The following is a 17,407-nucleotide window of genomic DNA, read 5'->3' as shown; positions in this document are numbered from 1 at the left end:
GAGGATTGGTGGTAGTTAGCTCAGGCCTAATCTTCCTCAAAAAAACCCAAAAAAACAAAAAAGAATTTCTGGCTAATCAATGGAATCAACATCAGCTAGAAGATATGAAGAGCTGTTTATTAAGGAAATAGAAATATTCTATTTAATTTTCATAGAAATACTGATCTTGCCCCTACCTGAGCTATGAAAGCATAACGTTAACACTCAACTGACCACACTGACCAGCTTATTAAGGAGTATGACCTCAAACTCACAGCTGCTTGGTGTGTTTTAATGGGTTCCAATAAAACTTTATTTACAAAAACAAGTCGTGGGCCAGCAGGTGAAGTTTGTCCACAGCAAGGGTCTCAAAGTGTGGTCAGGTGACCTTAAGATAATAAAAAATTATTACTGCAAAATCATAGTTTTCCTTGTGCTAATTAGAAACACAAAAAGTATACTTGGTTTTGTAATAGCAGTTTTAAAATTTTCTAAATTTTAAAGTTTTATCTAAAATTTCTACTATTTTGAAATTTAATAATATTTATCCTAAAGAAAATTTTATAAAACATATTGGAGAGTTCTCTGATTCCTAGAAGGGAGGAATCTGCTCCAAAGAAGCTGGGCGACGCTGTACTTCATGCTGGGGCTTGACTACCGCGAGAGCAGATGGGGACCCTGACTGAGCTTCCACGTGGGGAGGGAACAAAAACCGACAAGTGCCACAGATGAGACCTCCGACGAGCTGGGTAAGCACAGCTGGACGGTTTGCCCTTGTGGGGGTATGGAAGGATCTCCTTGGGAAGCCCCCACTGAGCCACTTGTGTCTGGAGGACTAAGGTAGTAATTAAGCAAAAAGGTCAAGGGAGATTCTCCTGTGCAGAGGGCACAGCACGTCCAGCGCTGGACGGCCACAGGAGGCCTGGAAAGCCTGCAGCATGGAAGGAGGAGCACCATGTGAAAGGCAGGCAGAGACAGGCCTTGGGGGACACTGGGGGCCACGGCAGGGACTTCCGTCTTCACCTGAAGAACAATGCAGGGGTGGGGGAGGTGGGAGACGCAAGCGATTCCAGCTATGATTCCATAAGATGGCTGTGCCCCATGTGGGGACCGGTGGGGTGGGGGTGTCCCACAAGGACACAGTGGCTGTAGTGAGGAAGCTGTGCTGGTCTGCCAGAGGCTTAGGGGGTAAACGGAGAGAACCCGGCACTAGATTACAAGGCGGGGGGGCAGGGGTCACTGTCACTTCCAGGCCCTCGTCCTGGGCACCAGGATCAAGGGTGGTGACTTTCACTCCAACAGGAGGTTGGATGAGGCAGGGGATGGGTGGGGAGAAGTGCAGTTCGGTTTTGGACTTGTGGAGGTGGAGGTTTATTTCAAATGCCCAGAAGACGTCTTGTGGGCAGCTGAATTCCTGAGTCTGCAGTGCGGGGGTGGGGGGGGGGGACGGGACGGGACTTGTGGGCTGGAGATGTAAGTTTGTGAGTCATCCATTGACAGATGGTAATGAGGCCACGGGACGGGGAGGAAGCAGAGGGAGAAGAGGCCCAGACGAGCGCTGTAGCACGCCAGTAGCAGGGGGACCCTGCTATCGGTTTGGAAGAGGAGGAAGGCGGGCAAGGCCCCGAGGAGGCTGGGTGAAGGAGGCAGGGTGGAGCAAAGCCCCCTGCGCTCCACGGTGTGTTTCTTGGAGGACTTTACAAAAGTGTGGAACGGTGTGCAGACGGGATGTGGATAAGCACGCAGAGCGTGCTATGCAGACATCACTGATGACTCAAGCTGCTGGGTGGAGTTACAGGGGTGACAGCAAGACTGCAGAGAGTTGAGGAGTGAGCAGGAAGGGAAACCCAATTTTCTCTGTGAAGTATGAGGTACACGGTGCACTGAGGATGGGAGGGGGTGCATTGGAAGTTTAAGGCGGTTCTAGAAACTTTCTGTTATGGGTTGAATTGTGCACCCCCCAAAAATATGTTGAAGTCTTAACCCCTGGTACCTGCGATATGACTTTACTCGAAAATAGGGTCTTTGTGGACGATCAAGTTTAGATGAGGCCATTAGGGTGGCCCTAACCCAATCCGACTGTGTCCTTATAAGAAGAGGAAAGACACACAGACACACAGAAGAGACGGCTGTATGATGACGGAGGGGGAAATAGGGGTGACGTAGGTACAAGCCAAGGAACACTGAGGACTGCTGGCATCGCCAGAGGCTAAGACAAAGCACAGACAGGCCCTCCCTTAGAGCCTCCAGAGAGGACGAGGCCCTGCCAGCCCCTCGTTTCAGACCCCCGGCCTCCAGAACTGTGAAAGAATAAACTTCTGTTGTTTTAAGCCACACAATTTGCGGGCCTTTATTACAAGGGCTACAGGAAACTACAGTCACACGTCACTTAACGATGGAGATATGTTCTGAGAAATGCATCTTTAGGCAATTTCATTGTCATGCAAACATCATGAGTGTACTTACACAAACCAAGATGGCACAGCCTACTACACACACCTAGGCTATATGGCACTATATAATCTTATGGGCCCACCATTGTCTATGTGGTGTGTCGTTGACTGAAACGTCGTAATGTGGCGCATGAATGTAATGGTTTCAAACGGCCAACATGAGCCAAGAGGAGACTGGGTCAGGGTGGACAGACAATGCTGAGGGGTCATTTCTGGTTGGTGACTGTGAGTCGATTGTGGAATCTGTCTTAAGCATTCCTAAATATGTCCCCAAACCTAAATAGCAGAGGTAAAAGAATTATCCACATAAGGTTTTTATGATATTGGGAATATAGACCTTGGCGAGAACTCACACACACACACACACACACACACATACACACACAGAGGAACTAAAGAGGGACAAGAGCCAGAAGCTACTGAAGTCCAAGCTGTTGCTTCCTAGCACTCACCTGTTCCAGATATATATCCACACTGCCTCCTGAGGTTGTGCTGATGGAGGCGACCACTAGGAATGGATGAACAGGGTGCCAGCTGATGTGGGAAGGAGACCCGACTGAGTCTGGGGCTTCTATTCGGTGGTCAAAATAGAGGGCCATGACGGACCTCAGAGCTCGTCAGGGTCGAAACCTGCAGGGAAAAAAACAACCAAGTTCTCTTGGTTTTGAACAAAACAAACAAAATGACTGTCTATAGAATTAGGAGAGAGAAGCATCACAAACCTACAAGCATAAGACATTCAGCAACCTAGAAAAGACCCTTCAGACAGATGCAGGCAATTGTATGCAGAAGAGATCTCCAACAGGGAAAACACAGGATTAGAAGCAAGGGGTTAGACGTGGAACGATCCAGCGTGCGATGAAAAAGAATAAAACTTAGTGCCATCTGAACAACAAAGAAAAGTCCTGTGGCCTAGACTACAGGTGTAATCCACCATCATTTCTACTCCAATCATAATAAGGACAATTTAGATTTCTATGGCTCTCCTTTAAGCAAAATTTTCAAACCAAATAAAAGCAATCTGCTTTACAAAAGAGCAATGTACGGAAAAACCTAGGCCCCGATTTCTGGTCACGCATGACAGCCAAAACTGTCTGCTCCCTCCCACTCCCAGGCAGTGGAGGCGAGAAGGCCTCCTTTGTCAGAGTCAAGAAAACACAGCCCAGCAACCGCGGAAAACTGAATTTGGCTAGTTACAGGAACTTCACACCTTCCATTCCTGGAAAAGACACGCATTTGTCCTTTTGCAGACAGGGAAGTATGGTGAACGAAACGACAGTCTTACGCGTACCCTAGAGTCAGGTTGGGGAAGCTAACTGGCAGAGAAGAGAATACTTGTGGGGTGGTTTGCTATCATTTAAAATTATTCAACTTCATACGTATTAAGATGGCTATCATCAGAAAAATAGAAAATAAAAGGTGTTGGTCAGGATGTGGAGAAATTGGAACTCTTGTGCATTGCTGGTAGAAGTGTAAACGGGTGCAGATGCCGTGAAAAACAGTATAGTGGTTCCTTAAATATTAAACATAGAATTCCCACATGATTCAGCGATTCCCGTTCTGGGTGTTTACCCAGAAGAACTGAAGCAGGGGCTGAAGGGGCTGGACCAGTTGTGGAGCAGTTAAGTCCACGCACTCCACTTTGATGACCCGGGATTTGCCGGTTGCAATCCTGGGCATGGACCTACGCAGCACTTATCAAGCCATGCTGTGGCAGGCATCCCACATATAGAGTAGAGGATGATGGGCACAGATGTCAGCTCAGGGCCAATTTTCCTCAGCAAAAAGAGGATTGGCGGCAGATGTTAGCTTAGGGCTAATCTTCCTCAAAAAAAAAAAAAAGAAAGCAGGGACTTGAACAGATATCTGCACACCAATATTCATAGTAGTATTATTCACAGTAGCCAAAAGGTGGAAACAACCCAAATGTCTATTGGTGGATGAATGAATAAATAAAATGTGGCCCCTAAAATGGTAAATTTTTATATTACGTATATTAACAGCAGCAAAAAAAACTGTGCAAAAGAATTATTCAACACTTGCAAAATTCTATCACTAGAGTAGGGAAGGGATTATGCTGTTTGCTTTTAGCAATACAACAGTTACGTCAGTGGAAGCCGCAAAGGCTCACTCTGGATCTCGGGAAGCAGACTCCGGGGGGCCGGCCCCGTGGCCGAGTGCTGAAGTTTGCACCTTCTGCTTCGGCAGCCTGCAGTTTCCCGGGTTCGGATCCTGGGCACAGACACGGCAGCGCTCTTTAGGCCATGTTGAGGTGGCATCTCACATGCCACAGCTAGAAGGACTCACAACTAAAAAAATATGCAACTATGTACTGGGGGGACTTGGGGAGAAAAAGCAGGGAAAAAAAAAAAAAAGAAGGAAACCCCACGCAGTGAGTAGCTGGAAGGTACACGGGTACAAACGAACAGTCACATTTCAAATGTTTACCTTTTCCTTATGAATATATACCCTGAATACTAGATAAAGGCACGGTTTTCAAGGCTGTGCTCTCACCACCACAAACTGAAGAGCACCTATTCAGGGGTGGGGGGACAAGCGTCGGGGGAAGGGGCTGATCCAGGGGCCCCCTGCACACACACTACTACATCTCCACAGGTCAGGGCTCCAACTTCTTTGAGTAAAGTCCTTATGCAAACCTTCGAACAAAGCCACTGAAAATGAAAACACGCCAGATAAAAACCCGGGCAATTTAATATAGCAAAGGAAACCTTTTAAAGTGAGTTTTAACGTGTTGCAGCCCATCAGGGGTCTAAATTCTGGCCTATGGGAAACTCATATTCATATTTAATTGGTTAACTTTGTGAAAATATTCCTCTGAAAAATGAGTAACGTTAATTTTGTCGTAATGATGGAGACAGAAGTAAAAGCAGCACTTGAAAAAGGTAGCCCTGATTTCCTTTGCATTTTCTTTTCAGACATCACTTCGCAATAAGCATGTATATTAACAGATCTTCACGTTTCTTTTTTCCTGCCTGGAGCTTTCCCAGAGGCTCTCCCCCACCCCTCCTTTGGGCTCCCAGGAAGCCTCCTGTCCTCCAGGGAGCTCTCAGACTCGACTTTTAGGTTTTCTGTGCCTCTGCCCAGTGTCCCCATAGAACCCTGTTCTTCTCCACATGGCTGCATTTACACTGTACTGTAAACGTGTGTTTGATTGACCATCCTCCACTCCCTACCAGATTATTTATCCCACAGGGTGGGAACCCCCCGAGGCATCCCCTAGAACAGTGCCTTGCACAGAACAGGCCTCCGATATGTGAATCCCTGATGAAGACATTTATTAGCCAGGAAAGCTGTTCTTGACGATTTGTTGTGAAAAGTGGGTTACAGGCCAGGGTGAACAAATCCATTTTTATACTGTGTATGGTTGGTCATCACCCCTTTCACCTGCATTTTAACATTCTTCTACAATGAATAAGTATTATCTGCATAATTATAAAAGAAAAGTTACCAAAATAAACACAAGGCGGACAGCAGACTAACAAGAAAATCATTATCTAATGACATCAATGAATGGCATCAGGTCAGAAACAAGGGCACTTCCTTTCCTTAAAACAAACTCAGGGTCTCTAGAATGTAGACCCATGCGGCAAAGGTATAAACTTTGGGGAAAACACACAAAAAAACTCCATTTGTTCTAAGTGATTTGCTTCTCTCACCTCCAGGCGTCCAATGTCTTTATGGCCTCCATCAAACCAACTTTTGGGAGAGAATCTGTTAAGCTCATTCAATTAAAGGGTCGCAGTACTAAGGCTACTTTAGTTGCATCACTGCTTGCAGATGCTGTATGAGGGAACCAGAGGACTCTGGGCAATAGGGGCTGAGCAGGGGCGTGGGGGACAGGCTCTAGTGGCCACCCTGCGAAGCCTCTCCCTCTAGGTCACGGCCCCCGGGCGTCGGGCAGTGCAGGGTCATAGGTGCACCTCGCGGACACGAAGGAAGTTACCCGCCGGTTTGGGACGGTGCGGCTCCCGGGGGCCTGGGGCCGGCAGCGCAGAACGGCGGTTTTCTCACTCTCTCCCCGGCCCGCTGTCACCGGGAGCTCTGCCCGCGTCCCGGGACTCGCACGGCCACGCGGTCCTCCACGGGACCTGGACTGCGCCCGAAGTGCCATCATCTCGCGCTGACCGCTCCACGCCGCGCCCAGCACGCCCAGCCTCGACCTGGGTCGAGAGGAGCCGCGGGCGCTCGGCCCAGGGCGGATTTCCGGACGCAAATGACCCGGGAGGGCGCGGGACGGGGACCGGCCCGCAGCGTCGTCGCCCTCCGCCTGGCCCCAGGCCCCCGGAGCCGCTGCGGCCCCCTGGAGCCCCTCCCCGGCTCCCCTCGTCGTCGCCCTCCTCCCCGGCTCCTGGGCCCCCGACACCCACCGCGGGTCCTCTGGGCGCTCCCGACCCCCGGCGGCCCTCGCCCCCTGACCGCACTCACCTGGGTCGGGTCGCAGCGCAGTCGCGCGTTGCCGGGACAACGGCTGCGAGCGGAACGCGGAAACAGCCGAAGGTGAGCGACGCGGACGCCGAGGCCGCCCGAAGCGCCCCGAGAGGCCGGAAAGAGCCGAAGACGATCGGGGATGTTCGTGCGGCGCCGAGTGCAGGATTCTCCCCGCGGGTCCCCGCCGGGGCAGTTTCTCCCACTCGCCCCCGCAGTCTAGCATCTACAACGCTAGTTCGGAAAGGGGCACGAGAGGCCAAGGCAGAGAAAAGAAGCTGGTGAAATTCTTCCAGATGTGAAGGGGATGCAAAGCCTGCTGGGACTCGGTCCTGTAGTTACATCTTTCCAACCACGTAGGTCAATCGGGAGGTGGAGGAGGCAGCAGAGAGACTGGGGGGGAGAAACGGAACGCCATCTTCTTTAAGATTCCCTCCTCTCTGGTAACTCGTATTGCTGGGTCTTCTGGACCCCACCGTGTGCTGGGCTCCGCTCTGTCTGGTCTCTAGGAGGAGGGTGTTGTTCAAGAGTATTTTGAAGAAAAGCCAATTGGTTCGACATAGTTCCTTGAAGTTATTAGGTAACTTACGACATGCGTGCAATGCTTGAGGGACCATATGGACGCCTTCGGCGAGAAAATGGTAGCCAGCGATGCAGGCTGGAAACCAACCTGGTTCGTGGCGGCAGACTGCATTCCCAAAGGCATTACAGCGTGCCCTCTGCCTGGCCTAACGTCAGCTGTTGTTAAACTAACTTTGAAAAACAAACCAATGTCATGTCATAAAAAAAAAAAATTGTTACTATAGCAAAAATCAACAAAAAGGTCCACAGTTAAACAAATGAGAAAATAAAAGAGGAAAATGTAGATGCTACTGGATCGGACGGGATCACAGATGTACAAAGACGATTCTATTTTTAAAAACCCAATTTTCATAAACACGAATGTTTTTAATAGAATAAATTGAATATGTAACATTAAGGTTATACAGCGTTGGATTTTGATACATTAATGTAATATTGCCTATGAGGCGATATTTATCGCATTACATAATTACAGTACACTATTATTGTCTATACTCATTATACTGTGCGTTGGATCTCTATGGCTTATTTACTACTCCTTACAAGTTTGTACACTTAAACACCCCCGCCATAAATACTAGAATTTTAAAAACACTCTTTTATCGCCAGAACGAAGAAAAATGACCTAAGTGCCTAGTATCATGTGCTACGCTAAAGAACTTCAAAAGCACACGCTCAATCCAATAAAGGGTGTGTTTATCTGCCTCAGTTGCACTTTTACACTTTCTCGGTAAAAACCCGCTTCGCGCCGATTCAAGACTCGGAACTGAGGCGGCGTTTTCTTCTCACGCATCCGTCAACACGACCCCGGCCAATCACAGCCCGGGCGCTGATTCTATTGGCTGTCGATCCGCCAATCCGCAGAGACGCACAGGCCCTCACGGCCGCGAGGCCGGCGTCACAACATGACCTGCATAGCAGGCCCGCCCCTCGTCCCCGCCCCGCGTCCGTGCGTGCAAGCGAGCGCGCCCGCTGCTGGCCAATAGGAGCGCCCGTAGGGGGGCGCGCCCGCTGGAAACCTAGAGCGTGCTCGTCCCCGCGCACGTCGCCCCGCCCCGGCCCGCGCGCCCGCCGCCCCGGCCCCGCCCCGCGCGTCGTCCCCGCCTTCTCCGCCGGCCGCCGTAGCCGGAACTGCTGCTGAACGCGGCGGACCGGGCCTCCGGGAGGCTGAGCGGCGGCAGTACCGGCGCCGGCAGCCTCGTCAGTCGTACGGCGGCCACGGAGGGGACGTGCCGGGGCGAACGCCGCTCGGCAAACGCTTCCGAAGCGGGAGGACCACACCGGCGTCGCGGCCTCTCTGCAGCCGGCGCTCGGGGGCTGGGACTGTCCGGCCCGGCCGGTTCTGCGGGCGCCCGGGAGGCCTCCGAGGGGCCCGGGAAGCCAGGCTGCAGCGAGGCGTTGATGAAAAAGGTGACCGGAGGCTGGGGCTCGGGAGGGGTGGGCCGCCGGGATCGGCTGTCACGGCGAGGTCCGGCTCGCAGCCGGAGCCAGGCTGTGGGAGAAGCGGCCTGCGCCCTCGCGGCGGTGTTTACGCCTGCGGTGCTTCGTCGGGGCGGCTCGGGGGAGACGGGACCGAGAAGTGTTGCGTTGACAGCGCTCTTTGTGTGCAGCCAAAAATCAGCCCAGGAGGGAGGGTTTTGCTTTTCTCTTCCCGAAACGTGACAAACCGTGTCCAGCCAGGATTGAGTTTGAGGCGATTCCGTCTCAGTGGACGGTCAGGAAGTAACGTTGGAGGTTTTCAGTAAAAGAATTGCATCCCTGTGTTTTCCTTTTCTCTTAGGAGAAAACTCTGAAATGTGTCAATACCCTTTTAATTCTGAAAAAGCTGGGTCCTTCTGTGCTCAGTTCAGTGTCTTCCTATATTCAACCTGGCAAAAGGGCAGGTTTAATCTGCTGTGGCTGATGTATGCTTTGCCTGGGTCCTGGGTTGACTGTGGATAGCTTTGCAGTGATAGACCCCTGGGAAGTAGGGTTCTCCAGATTATAACCCAGAAAAAAGCCCTTTGGGATGTTTTTGGGTTTCTTAAGTAGAAATGGATAGGTTGAGAAATGAGTAGTGAGAAGCCCTGTGCAATGAAGTCTTTTAAGTTTGGATATTTGGCTTGTATAGTTCTATTCTTTGGCAGGACCTTTTTTTTTTCATTTAACTAGCACGAATTTAAATGATTTATAAGATCAGTTCCAACAGATGAAAACTGTTACAGATGATTCTGTGACACATTACACCAGAGCAGTAGTAGGTATTACTATGATTTGTACTCATTTCCAAACCTTTTCGTGAGAGGTCCTTGCCCATGTTACTGTATTTCATTGTTAGCCTCAATGCCTTGCTCTGGTTTTCCTTTTAGATGGAAACATTCCGGTCTTCAGCAGTTGTGATGAGCGTGTCAAACACAGTTTGGGCACGGTATCAACACCTGTTGAGGAATCTAACGTTTCTCTTTCTTGTTTCATCTCATGTACACGTTATTGACCATTTCTGGAATTATATTGTTTATATATACCTGATTCGCTTAGTTTATTTTTGAGTGGATCTGTTTTCTGGGCTGCAAACATTTTGAGAGTCATCACATTTTGTTGTTGTTGTTGACATTTCACACAGCAGTGGGTAACAAAGTTAATGCAAGAATTTTGTGAATGGTTACCAAGAATTTTAATACAGTTCTCTTCATTCTTGCATTTGGACCTGGGCATTACTGTGCTGTCACTTTCACGGGTGGCTGTGAGCTGTTCTATGCAACAGGCTCCTTTGTTGCAAAAGCATTTTTTTTTTAATTCGTAAATCCCGGCAGCCTCACACATCTCCCACCCTGGGCAGCAAGATTCCCAGAAACCCCGAGCTTATTATTCTTTATGTGTGTTTTAAAATAAGCAGGCGGACAGGCAGCCGCGGGCCACCATGGAGTTCCCTGTGCACGCAGGCGAGCCCGCGCCTCTCCCCTGCCAGTGTCGATCTGGGCCGGTCGCCCCGACTCCGGGGCCAACTTTGGGGGCCAGCGTGCGGGGCAGGTGCGCGGGCCCGGAGCCCCGCGCGTTTTGGGGGGCGGGAAGGGGTGGGGTCGGGGGGCGCGGGCGTCGAGGCCCGGCCGGCCCAGGCAGCGCGAGGAGCGAGGCCGGCGCGCAGCCTGCCCGCCGCGCAGGCCATGAGCCGCGGGCCCGCCGGGTAGGTGCTCGGGGCCCGGCCCCTGGGACCCCAGCGCCCCGGGGGCCCGGCCCCGGCCCCCTAGCCGACCCCGCCGGGCTGGGGCGCCGCGCGGGCAGGGCCGTCCGGGCGCGGCCGCCGAGCTGCGGCCCCGCCGCCTCCGCGCCGCCCGGGCCGCCGTTTCCTGGGCAGCGGGCGGGCGCGCGGGGGTCCGGGCCGGGGTCGGGCGGGGCGGCGGGCTCGGGCCCCGGTCGGGCTGGGGCTCGGGCGGGCGGGCGGGCGGGCCGCCGGGAGGGGATCTGGAACAAACAACGGCGGCCATGTTGAGAGGGAATCGGGGCGGCTAAACTTCTCCGGCAGGCTGCCGGGCCGCGGGCCTCACGAGGGTCCCCTCGCCCCCCTCCCCGCCAGGATGACAGTGAAGTTGGGAGACGGCGGCAGCGGGGAGGAAGGGCTCAAGAGGCTGGGCAAGAGGTCGGCCGATGAGGACGCGCTGGAAGGAGAGGGCGCCGGCGGCGGGGACGCGGCCGAGGAGAGCGGCGGCACAAAGAGGGACGGCAAGACCCCCCGGGACGGCGGCGACGGGCCCCCGGCCCCCTCGGGCGGCCCGCAGGCCCCGTCCCCGCCGCCCGCCTGCCCCCAGGACCAGCACCACTTCCTCAGGTCCAGCGTGAGGCCGCAGAGCAAGAGGCTCAGGAAGGACTCGTCCTGCGCCGGGGGGAGCAGCAGCGCCGGCAGCTCGGGACCCCGCGGCAAAGGTACGGGACCCCAGCCCCGTCCAGGGTGTGCCCCTGTGCTCCCCCGGGGGTGGAGAGGGACCCTGCCCTGCCCGCCTCGCCCCCAGCTCCCCCTCTCGCATTTGTCCAGTACTCACTGTGGGGGCCACTTTGGAGGGGTCGTGCCCCTTTTCTCCTCTAAAGAGGTAGTCTATTTCTATATTTAAACTATGTTAAGAGGCAGTAAGTTTCCTTTCCTTGGGCAAGTACAATAGATTCTTGAAGGCTGGCTTTTTCCTCCCAAGGATCGTCGATGATTTATATGGTAGGCTCTTCTAGACAGCAGACAATAGTTTAGAGATGGAGAGAGTAAACACCTGCTGTATCTCTCTCCCCGACATCAGGTGGTGGAAACACAACAAAGGAATGGGCTTTCGGAACCCATTGGGGGGAAGCTTGATAAGAAGCCGAGAATGAATGATCGCAGGCTCTGACTTGGGCTCCTTGCCCTCTCCTTCAAGTCTTCTAGGCTCCCAAGTGTGAAGGGCATCAAGATGTGGCCCTGTGAGTTTCAACCAAGGTTTCCTTGGGTGCCATGGAAAGGCTCTCCCCTGGGGTAGCAGGTAGTGAGAACATCTGTGGCCTGATATAAATGAGCAACCACCTGCAGTGTTTGTCCTGGTATCCTGAGGTGACTGAGAAGATTCCGGCTCCGCGAGGGTCCCTGCCACAATAATAAAACCACATGTCAGTTTTGTTCCTGATTGCCGGTGGCCATTGTTGCCTGAGTTTATCTGTTTATGTTTCAGCATTCTGCTTTTTCTTAATTGTACAGTGAGTTGCTCTTACATCCTTTTTGTTTTAGGCCAACTTTGTAGCAGTTTTGTAGATAGCAAACAGAACATCAATTTCCAGTGAGTTTCACATGAAAAAAACTTTCACTTAGTTCCTTGGGAAATGGTCATCTAAGTTTATTAGATGATCCTGGTAGTTTTAAAAAGGAAATGTTTCAGAAGCTAATGGAGAATCCATTTTGGAGATCTGTGCCAAATGTGTACCGTTAAACTTGCTTCTTGTGCCTCGTTCTCAACTGAGGATGTCTGGCCTCTGAAGTCTTGGCCTTACTCATTTTTTAGTAAAGACTTTTCATGTAAGTATACTTACTTAAAAATGTAAGTATAAGGTAATTTAGTATATTTCAGAAACTAAAACTTGCCTCATATAAATTTATTTTGGATGTGATTGTTGCTGATCGATTAGGAAAACATTAATTTGTTTTACTGGCTTCATTTGTTTTGTAAAAAATAGTTTTTCATTCCTATTTACATATGTGACTCACTTATCACCTGTAAGCTCCTGGAATGCCTTCGAGGGTTCATTTGTGGCTTCAGAATCCCTGGATCTGGAGTCCAGTCAGAGTTCACAGCCTCATCACTCTGGGCCTCTGATGTCAGTTGGCTTGCTTGATCTTTTGAATCTGCTTTTCCGTCAGAGAGGCATGTTCACCTGTGGAACTAGGAACAGCAGGACTGCTCTACTCTGGAACTGTGGCTGCAAAGATGAGACAGGTGCTGGCATGCATGCACTCTGTCACCTGTAAACGGCCACCTGTATGTAAGGTGAAGTGATGCTAAAATTAACTTGAGTGTTGGGTTGGACTTTTGGCAGTCAGGCGACGAGGGGAAGTTTCCTTTGCTTCCGTGGCTGCGTGGCTTGCTCCGTGGCAAAGGTTTCCGGGAGTGGCCTCGCATCAGATCACTGGCGCTGCTGTTCCTGGTTCCTGTGCCAGTGTGTGGCTTGGAGCAGCGATCAACTTTCCGTTAGTAAAATGGACATTTGTTAGAATTTGTGCTTTTTAGGACTTAGGCATTTTCCTGTATTAGCAGGCAGAGATCTCTCTAACTAGATAGTTAAGCTAAACCGTAATGGTGGCTTTTAGGAGAGGGGTAGAAAGCATGTCTCACCTGCTTCACAGAACTTCTTGGCCAGCGTAGGGCCGTGAGCGTCTTGGTGAGGCCTCCTCTTGGCCGTGCTCTGCGCATGGGCTCCCTGGATCCTTTGGATGCACTGGCCCACCCATGCCCAGGACACCCCCTCCTCATGCCTTAGGGCGACCTCTGCTCCCAGCAACCAGCAAAGAAGGTCACATTGTGACAACTGCCTGCTCACCTTCATAACTAATTCTTAGAGGGGCATTTGTCTTACAGACTGGAAATCTTTATCTGGGGTGGTGAGCGCGGATCAGTAAGGAAATGAACAGTGCTGGCATCTTTTGGTTTTTTGCTTCAGGAAACATGATTTCTGTGACGCTGAAGGAATAATCACAACCTGTCGCTGGAGGTTCCTTTGGTCGATCACTTACCGCTCTGGCAGTTTCAGTCTTCAGGGGCGTGAGAACCTGGCAGTGAATTTGGAGGAGACTTGTGGAGAAAAGGAAGTCCTCCTTGTTTTGCTTCTCTCCACACAACTGTTTTCTTTCTTTATAAGAATAGACTCTTTTGTCAGCTTCAGTGAGAAGTGACTTTTTTTCTAGTACAATTCTGAACTAAATTCTTCTTGAATTGATAAGGAGAAGGTAGCTAAGATTTAGTGCCCATGTGCCAGGCATCTTGTATCTCTGTTATTTTGTTTTTAAATGGCTGCAGCAATTGAAGTTTGTTGTTTAAATAATGTGCTCGACCTAAAGAGAAGGTAAGCTGCAGGCCAGAAACCAGTGGATGTGCTTGATGCCAAAACAAGTGTTCCTCCAGCTCCCCATGTCACCCAGGTGACCCGAGGACACATTTGAGACTGAAACCCAGAATGCGTATCTGAGAACACGTGCCAGGACACAGAGCCCCCGATGCGCTTTCCCGTTTGGCCAGTTTGTGATCTGGGTGATTCTGGGCAAACTAGTGCATCTCAATTTCTCTGTCTGTGAACGGGGATAATGCCAGTGCCTGCCTCACCGTGGTCAGTAACACAGCAGAGCCCTGCCCTCTGTGGTTAATGGCTTCCAGTGCCTCTCTTAGGGAAGTCATGCCTGGCTGCGAGGTTGGGGAGCCATAGGCTAAATCTGAACAGGGGGACGGGCAGGGGGAGGCCCCGTTGCGGGTAGGAGGGTAGAGGCCCCAGGAATGCCCCCATGCTGCTGCCCTGTCAGGGTGGTTGGGCCGAGGGGATGCCCGAGGTGGCGGCAGTCACACCTCCTGTTTCCATCAAGGCCCCTCCCCCCCAACTTTCATCCATCTGAAATGGGGGGAGTTAATCAAAAAATGGGCTGTCTCCACAACTGGGCTGTGTCGCCTGGCTTTTCTGTGCTTGTGCTTAGGAATCAGTAAATCACCGTGCAGAACTTATTTATATTTTGCATAATCTGTGGGCTGCCTGTAGCTTCTAGATGTTTTTACAAGAGACATCTTATGAAATACCTCACCCTGATGTGGTGAACCTCTGGGGCACTGGAACCATATTGGAAAGAAGGTTGAACTAGCACAGTCGGGAGACCTGGCTTCTCCCCCCAGAGCCGCTGAGTGGCGGGTTCAGCTGTGGGGCAAAGAGAAAGTCACTCGACATGCTGGAACTTTAGGTTCTTTACTCAAAATGGATTGGATGAGAAACTGTCTGAAGCTGTGCTTACCTTAACATTTAGGGATGTGTGGAATGGACTTGGGTCCTGTGTGTTCTCAAGAGAGCACCCTGGAAGGTAGATAGCCTGAACTCAGGATAATTCTATATCTGGTGGGCTCTGCTCAGCGCTTGCCTCTCGGTGAGCACCGGGCAGCAAGTGGCCGGAGTGTGTGCTCCTCCACCCGGGTACGGAACTGTGTAGCGCCTGGCATGGCTCCACCTGCTCTGTGGGCGCTGTCGTTCTCCCTTCCTCAGGCACTTGGATCAGTCCCTTGGTAGCTGGTTGAGCATGGCCACGAATGCTATGAAGTCCCTACCTTTCATACTCTCGGGGGAGGGGGACACACCAGATGTTCACAAGGCCACTGAGGCCGGAGCACTGTGGTTCTTCTGCACAGTCTGATCTCAGTAAATGATATTTAATAAAGTCCAGGGCAACGACCACTACTTGGAGCCTACCGTGGCCTCCTGGGCGGGATGCCAAGCTTTTCCAGGAGCCCTTTGGCTTCATTGGAAGAAGAGGAGGAGGGGGACAGGATGTTCCGTGACTCTGGCGGGCGCACAGCGACACACCCCGTGTGATGCATATGGCAGAAGACACAATAACCTGGACACATGGGCCCGTTGTGTGACACAGACCCCCTGTGCATGGTAGGTCAGGAGACCTGTGGCCCAGCCCACTTCAAAGACAGGTCACAAAGGAGCTGTGCAGGACGGAGAGGAAAATGTCTGTAAACCGCAGGTCCTTGGTACATTAACTTGAGGATTGTACAAATTGCATTTGGGTAGATAGTATAGATGAGTAGACAAGGTAATATTTGAATATCAGTTTGAAGGCTGAGCTGTTTTTCAAATTACCTCATTGACTTTTAATGTCAAAACTAATAGCGTTTCTGTAGTGTCTGTCTTTCTGGAATTGTCTTTTGCCAACCAAGTATACTTTAGGATTTTCATTCCATGTGTTACATTGTGTCTTGTTTTGGATTATATGAAGATATAAAGCTAACAGGAAAGATTTCTGATAGCAGAGTCACAAATGTAAAATTTAGCTTTGTCATGGATGGTGGTGCGCAGAAGCGTTTTATCACGTTAAGTAACTGCAGTGTTCTTAGCCCTGAAGAACAGTGTGAGAAGTGCCAAAACTGGAAGACATTCCCAGGTGTTTGTGGTTTGGATGGGGTATCAAGAATTACCCACAGAAAACCATTAGAAAATCTTCACATTATTGGTGACGAGGACACATGTTTTAATAGAAACAATGGGGTTTTAGTTGTGTTTTTCTCAAACGTTGTGGAAGGAGCAGGGAGAGTCTTCTAGGGAGGCCAGCCCTGGTCAGTGTTGAGGACACTGAGCCTTCTGGATTGCCAAGGACCGGAGACACTATGGGTGACACCCAGGATGCAGAGATGACTGGGTCCTGCCCCGGGACCACGAGGTTCCAGGTCATCTTAAGATCATAGGAGAGGACGTCACGGAGGCCGAGGACCCTGGATGGGGCTCTCACAGCATGGCTGGAGTGTCTGGATAGGCTCTTCAGAGACTGACGGAAGGACGAGTGGTTGGGAGGGACCCTCCTCAAACACCTGCCATGAGGATTCGAGCAGCTTTCCGAAGATGAGTGGGGCAGCAGCATGTGTGACCGACGACAGGGGCAGCCCAGAGAGAGGTGTTTAGATTCATCCGTTGAGGTGACATTTACTGGAGATTGGCTTGCTTGATGTCTTCTGTGTGGCCTTTGTAGAGAGGGTGTCCCCTCAGTCACGTCTGGACTCTAAAAGCAAACCTGGCTACTCGAGCGTCTGATGTGGGCGGCGTGTGTTACAGACGCACCCTACGGGAGACCTTGGCATTTTGCCTCCTGTCTCAGCCGTGCATATTGTGACCTGACGTGGATGTGTTGGAACGGAGCAGTGTGTGCCATCCTCGGCCTCTGAAAGGTCCCTGCCCTCTCCTGCCATGGCTGCAGGTGACGAAGAAGCGTCCTCTGCCAGGCTTGGAGGCACGTGTGCCTGGGGACCCACTTGGATTAGCTGGACTTGAACTGTCTCTCTAACTGAGAATGGATGAGGGGCGGGCGCGGCTCGCGTGTCGTCTCATCCCGGCATGTTATGGAACACCTTGCGTCTGGGTGGTCTTCTGTCACTCTTGAGATTTTGATGTTCCTAAGCCTTGGAAGGAACCCCAGAGGAGACTCCAGGACCAAGCTGGTATGTGACGTGGCAGGCTCATTAGCTCTTCTCTGTCTTCCCTAAGCTAAGTCACGTGGTTTTGTTTTTCGAGGCAGGTGTCCTCCAGAGCCCTGACTCCACCACTTACGAGCCATGTGGTCTTGAGCAGATCGTCAAACCTCTCGATTTCTTATCTGTCCCAGGCTGAGGGAGGGCTGTCGAGGTCCAGTTTCCTCTTCCCTGAAACCCTTTGACTCTTGGAGTTCTCTACATGAATACAGAAGCAGCCACGACATGGGCAGCAGCCACTGT

General features: G+C 51.5%; 2 protein-coding genes across 6 annotated transcripts in view; one reads left to right on the top strand and one right to left on the bottom strand.

The window, feature by feature from the left end:
* The window catches only part of IFT140 (intraflagellar transport 140), a 90,175-nt gene extending 83,159 nt beyond the window's left edge, over positions 1–7,016 (bottom strand). For 3 of the 4 annotated variants that reach the window (XM_070485257.1, XM_070485259.1, XM_014848925.3), the window contains exons 1-2: positions 6,879–7,016; positions 2,885–3,062 (exon numbers count right to left, since the gene is read on the bottom strand). In XM_070485257.1, the coding sequence (XP_070341358.1) occupies positions 2,885–3,031 (147 nt within the window). In that variant the 5' untranslated portion in view covers positions 3,032–3,062; positions 6,879–7,016. Of the gene's footprint in view, positions 1–2,884; positions 3,063–6,396; positions 6,525–6,878 lie in introns of those variants that run through there. The other variant, XM_070485258.1, reaches the window with a different exon arrangement.
* A 1,544-nt stretch (positions 7,017–8,560) lies between these two features.
* CRAMP1 (cramped chromatin regulator homolog 1) overlaps positions 8,561–17,407 on the top strand; it is a 64,792-nt gene continuing 55,945 nt past the window's right edge. The window contains exons 1-2 of one of the 2 annotated variants that reach the window (XM_044747249.2): positions 8,561–8,870; positions 11,014–11,360. In XM_044747249.2, coding sequence (XP_044603184.1) covers positions 11,015–11,360 — 346 coding nt within the window. In that variant the 5' untranslated portion in view covers positions 8,561–8,870; position 11,014. Of the gene's footprint in view, positions 8,871–10,531; positions 10,624–11,013; positions 11,361–17,407 lie in introns of those variants that run through there. The other variant, XM_044747248.2, reaches the window with a different exon arrangement.

The sequence above is a fragment of the Equus asinus genome, chromosome 14 (genome assembly GCF_041296235.1).
Source record: "Equus asinus isolate D_3611 breed Donkey chromosome 14, EquAss-T2T_v2, whole genome shotgun sequence".
Taxonomy (NCBI): domain Eukaryota; kingdom Metazoa; phylum Chordata; class Mammalia; order Perissodactyla; family Equidae; genus Equus; species Equus asinus.
Note: the sequence above shows the minus strand (reverse complement) of the source record. Positions and strands in the feature narration are given on the sequence as shown.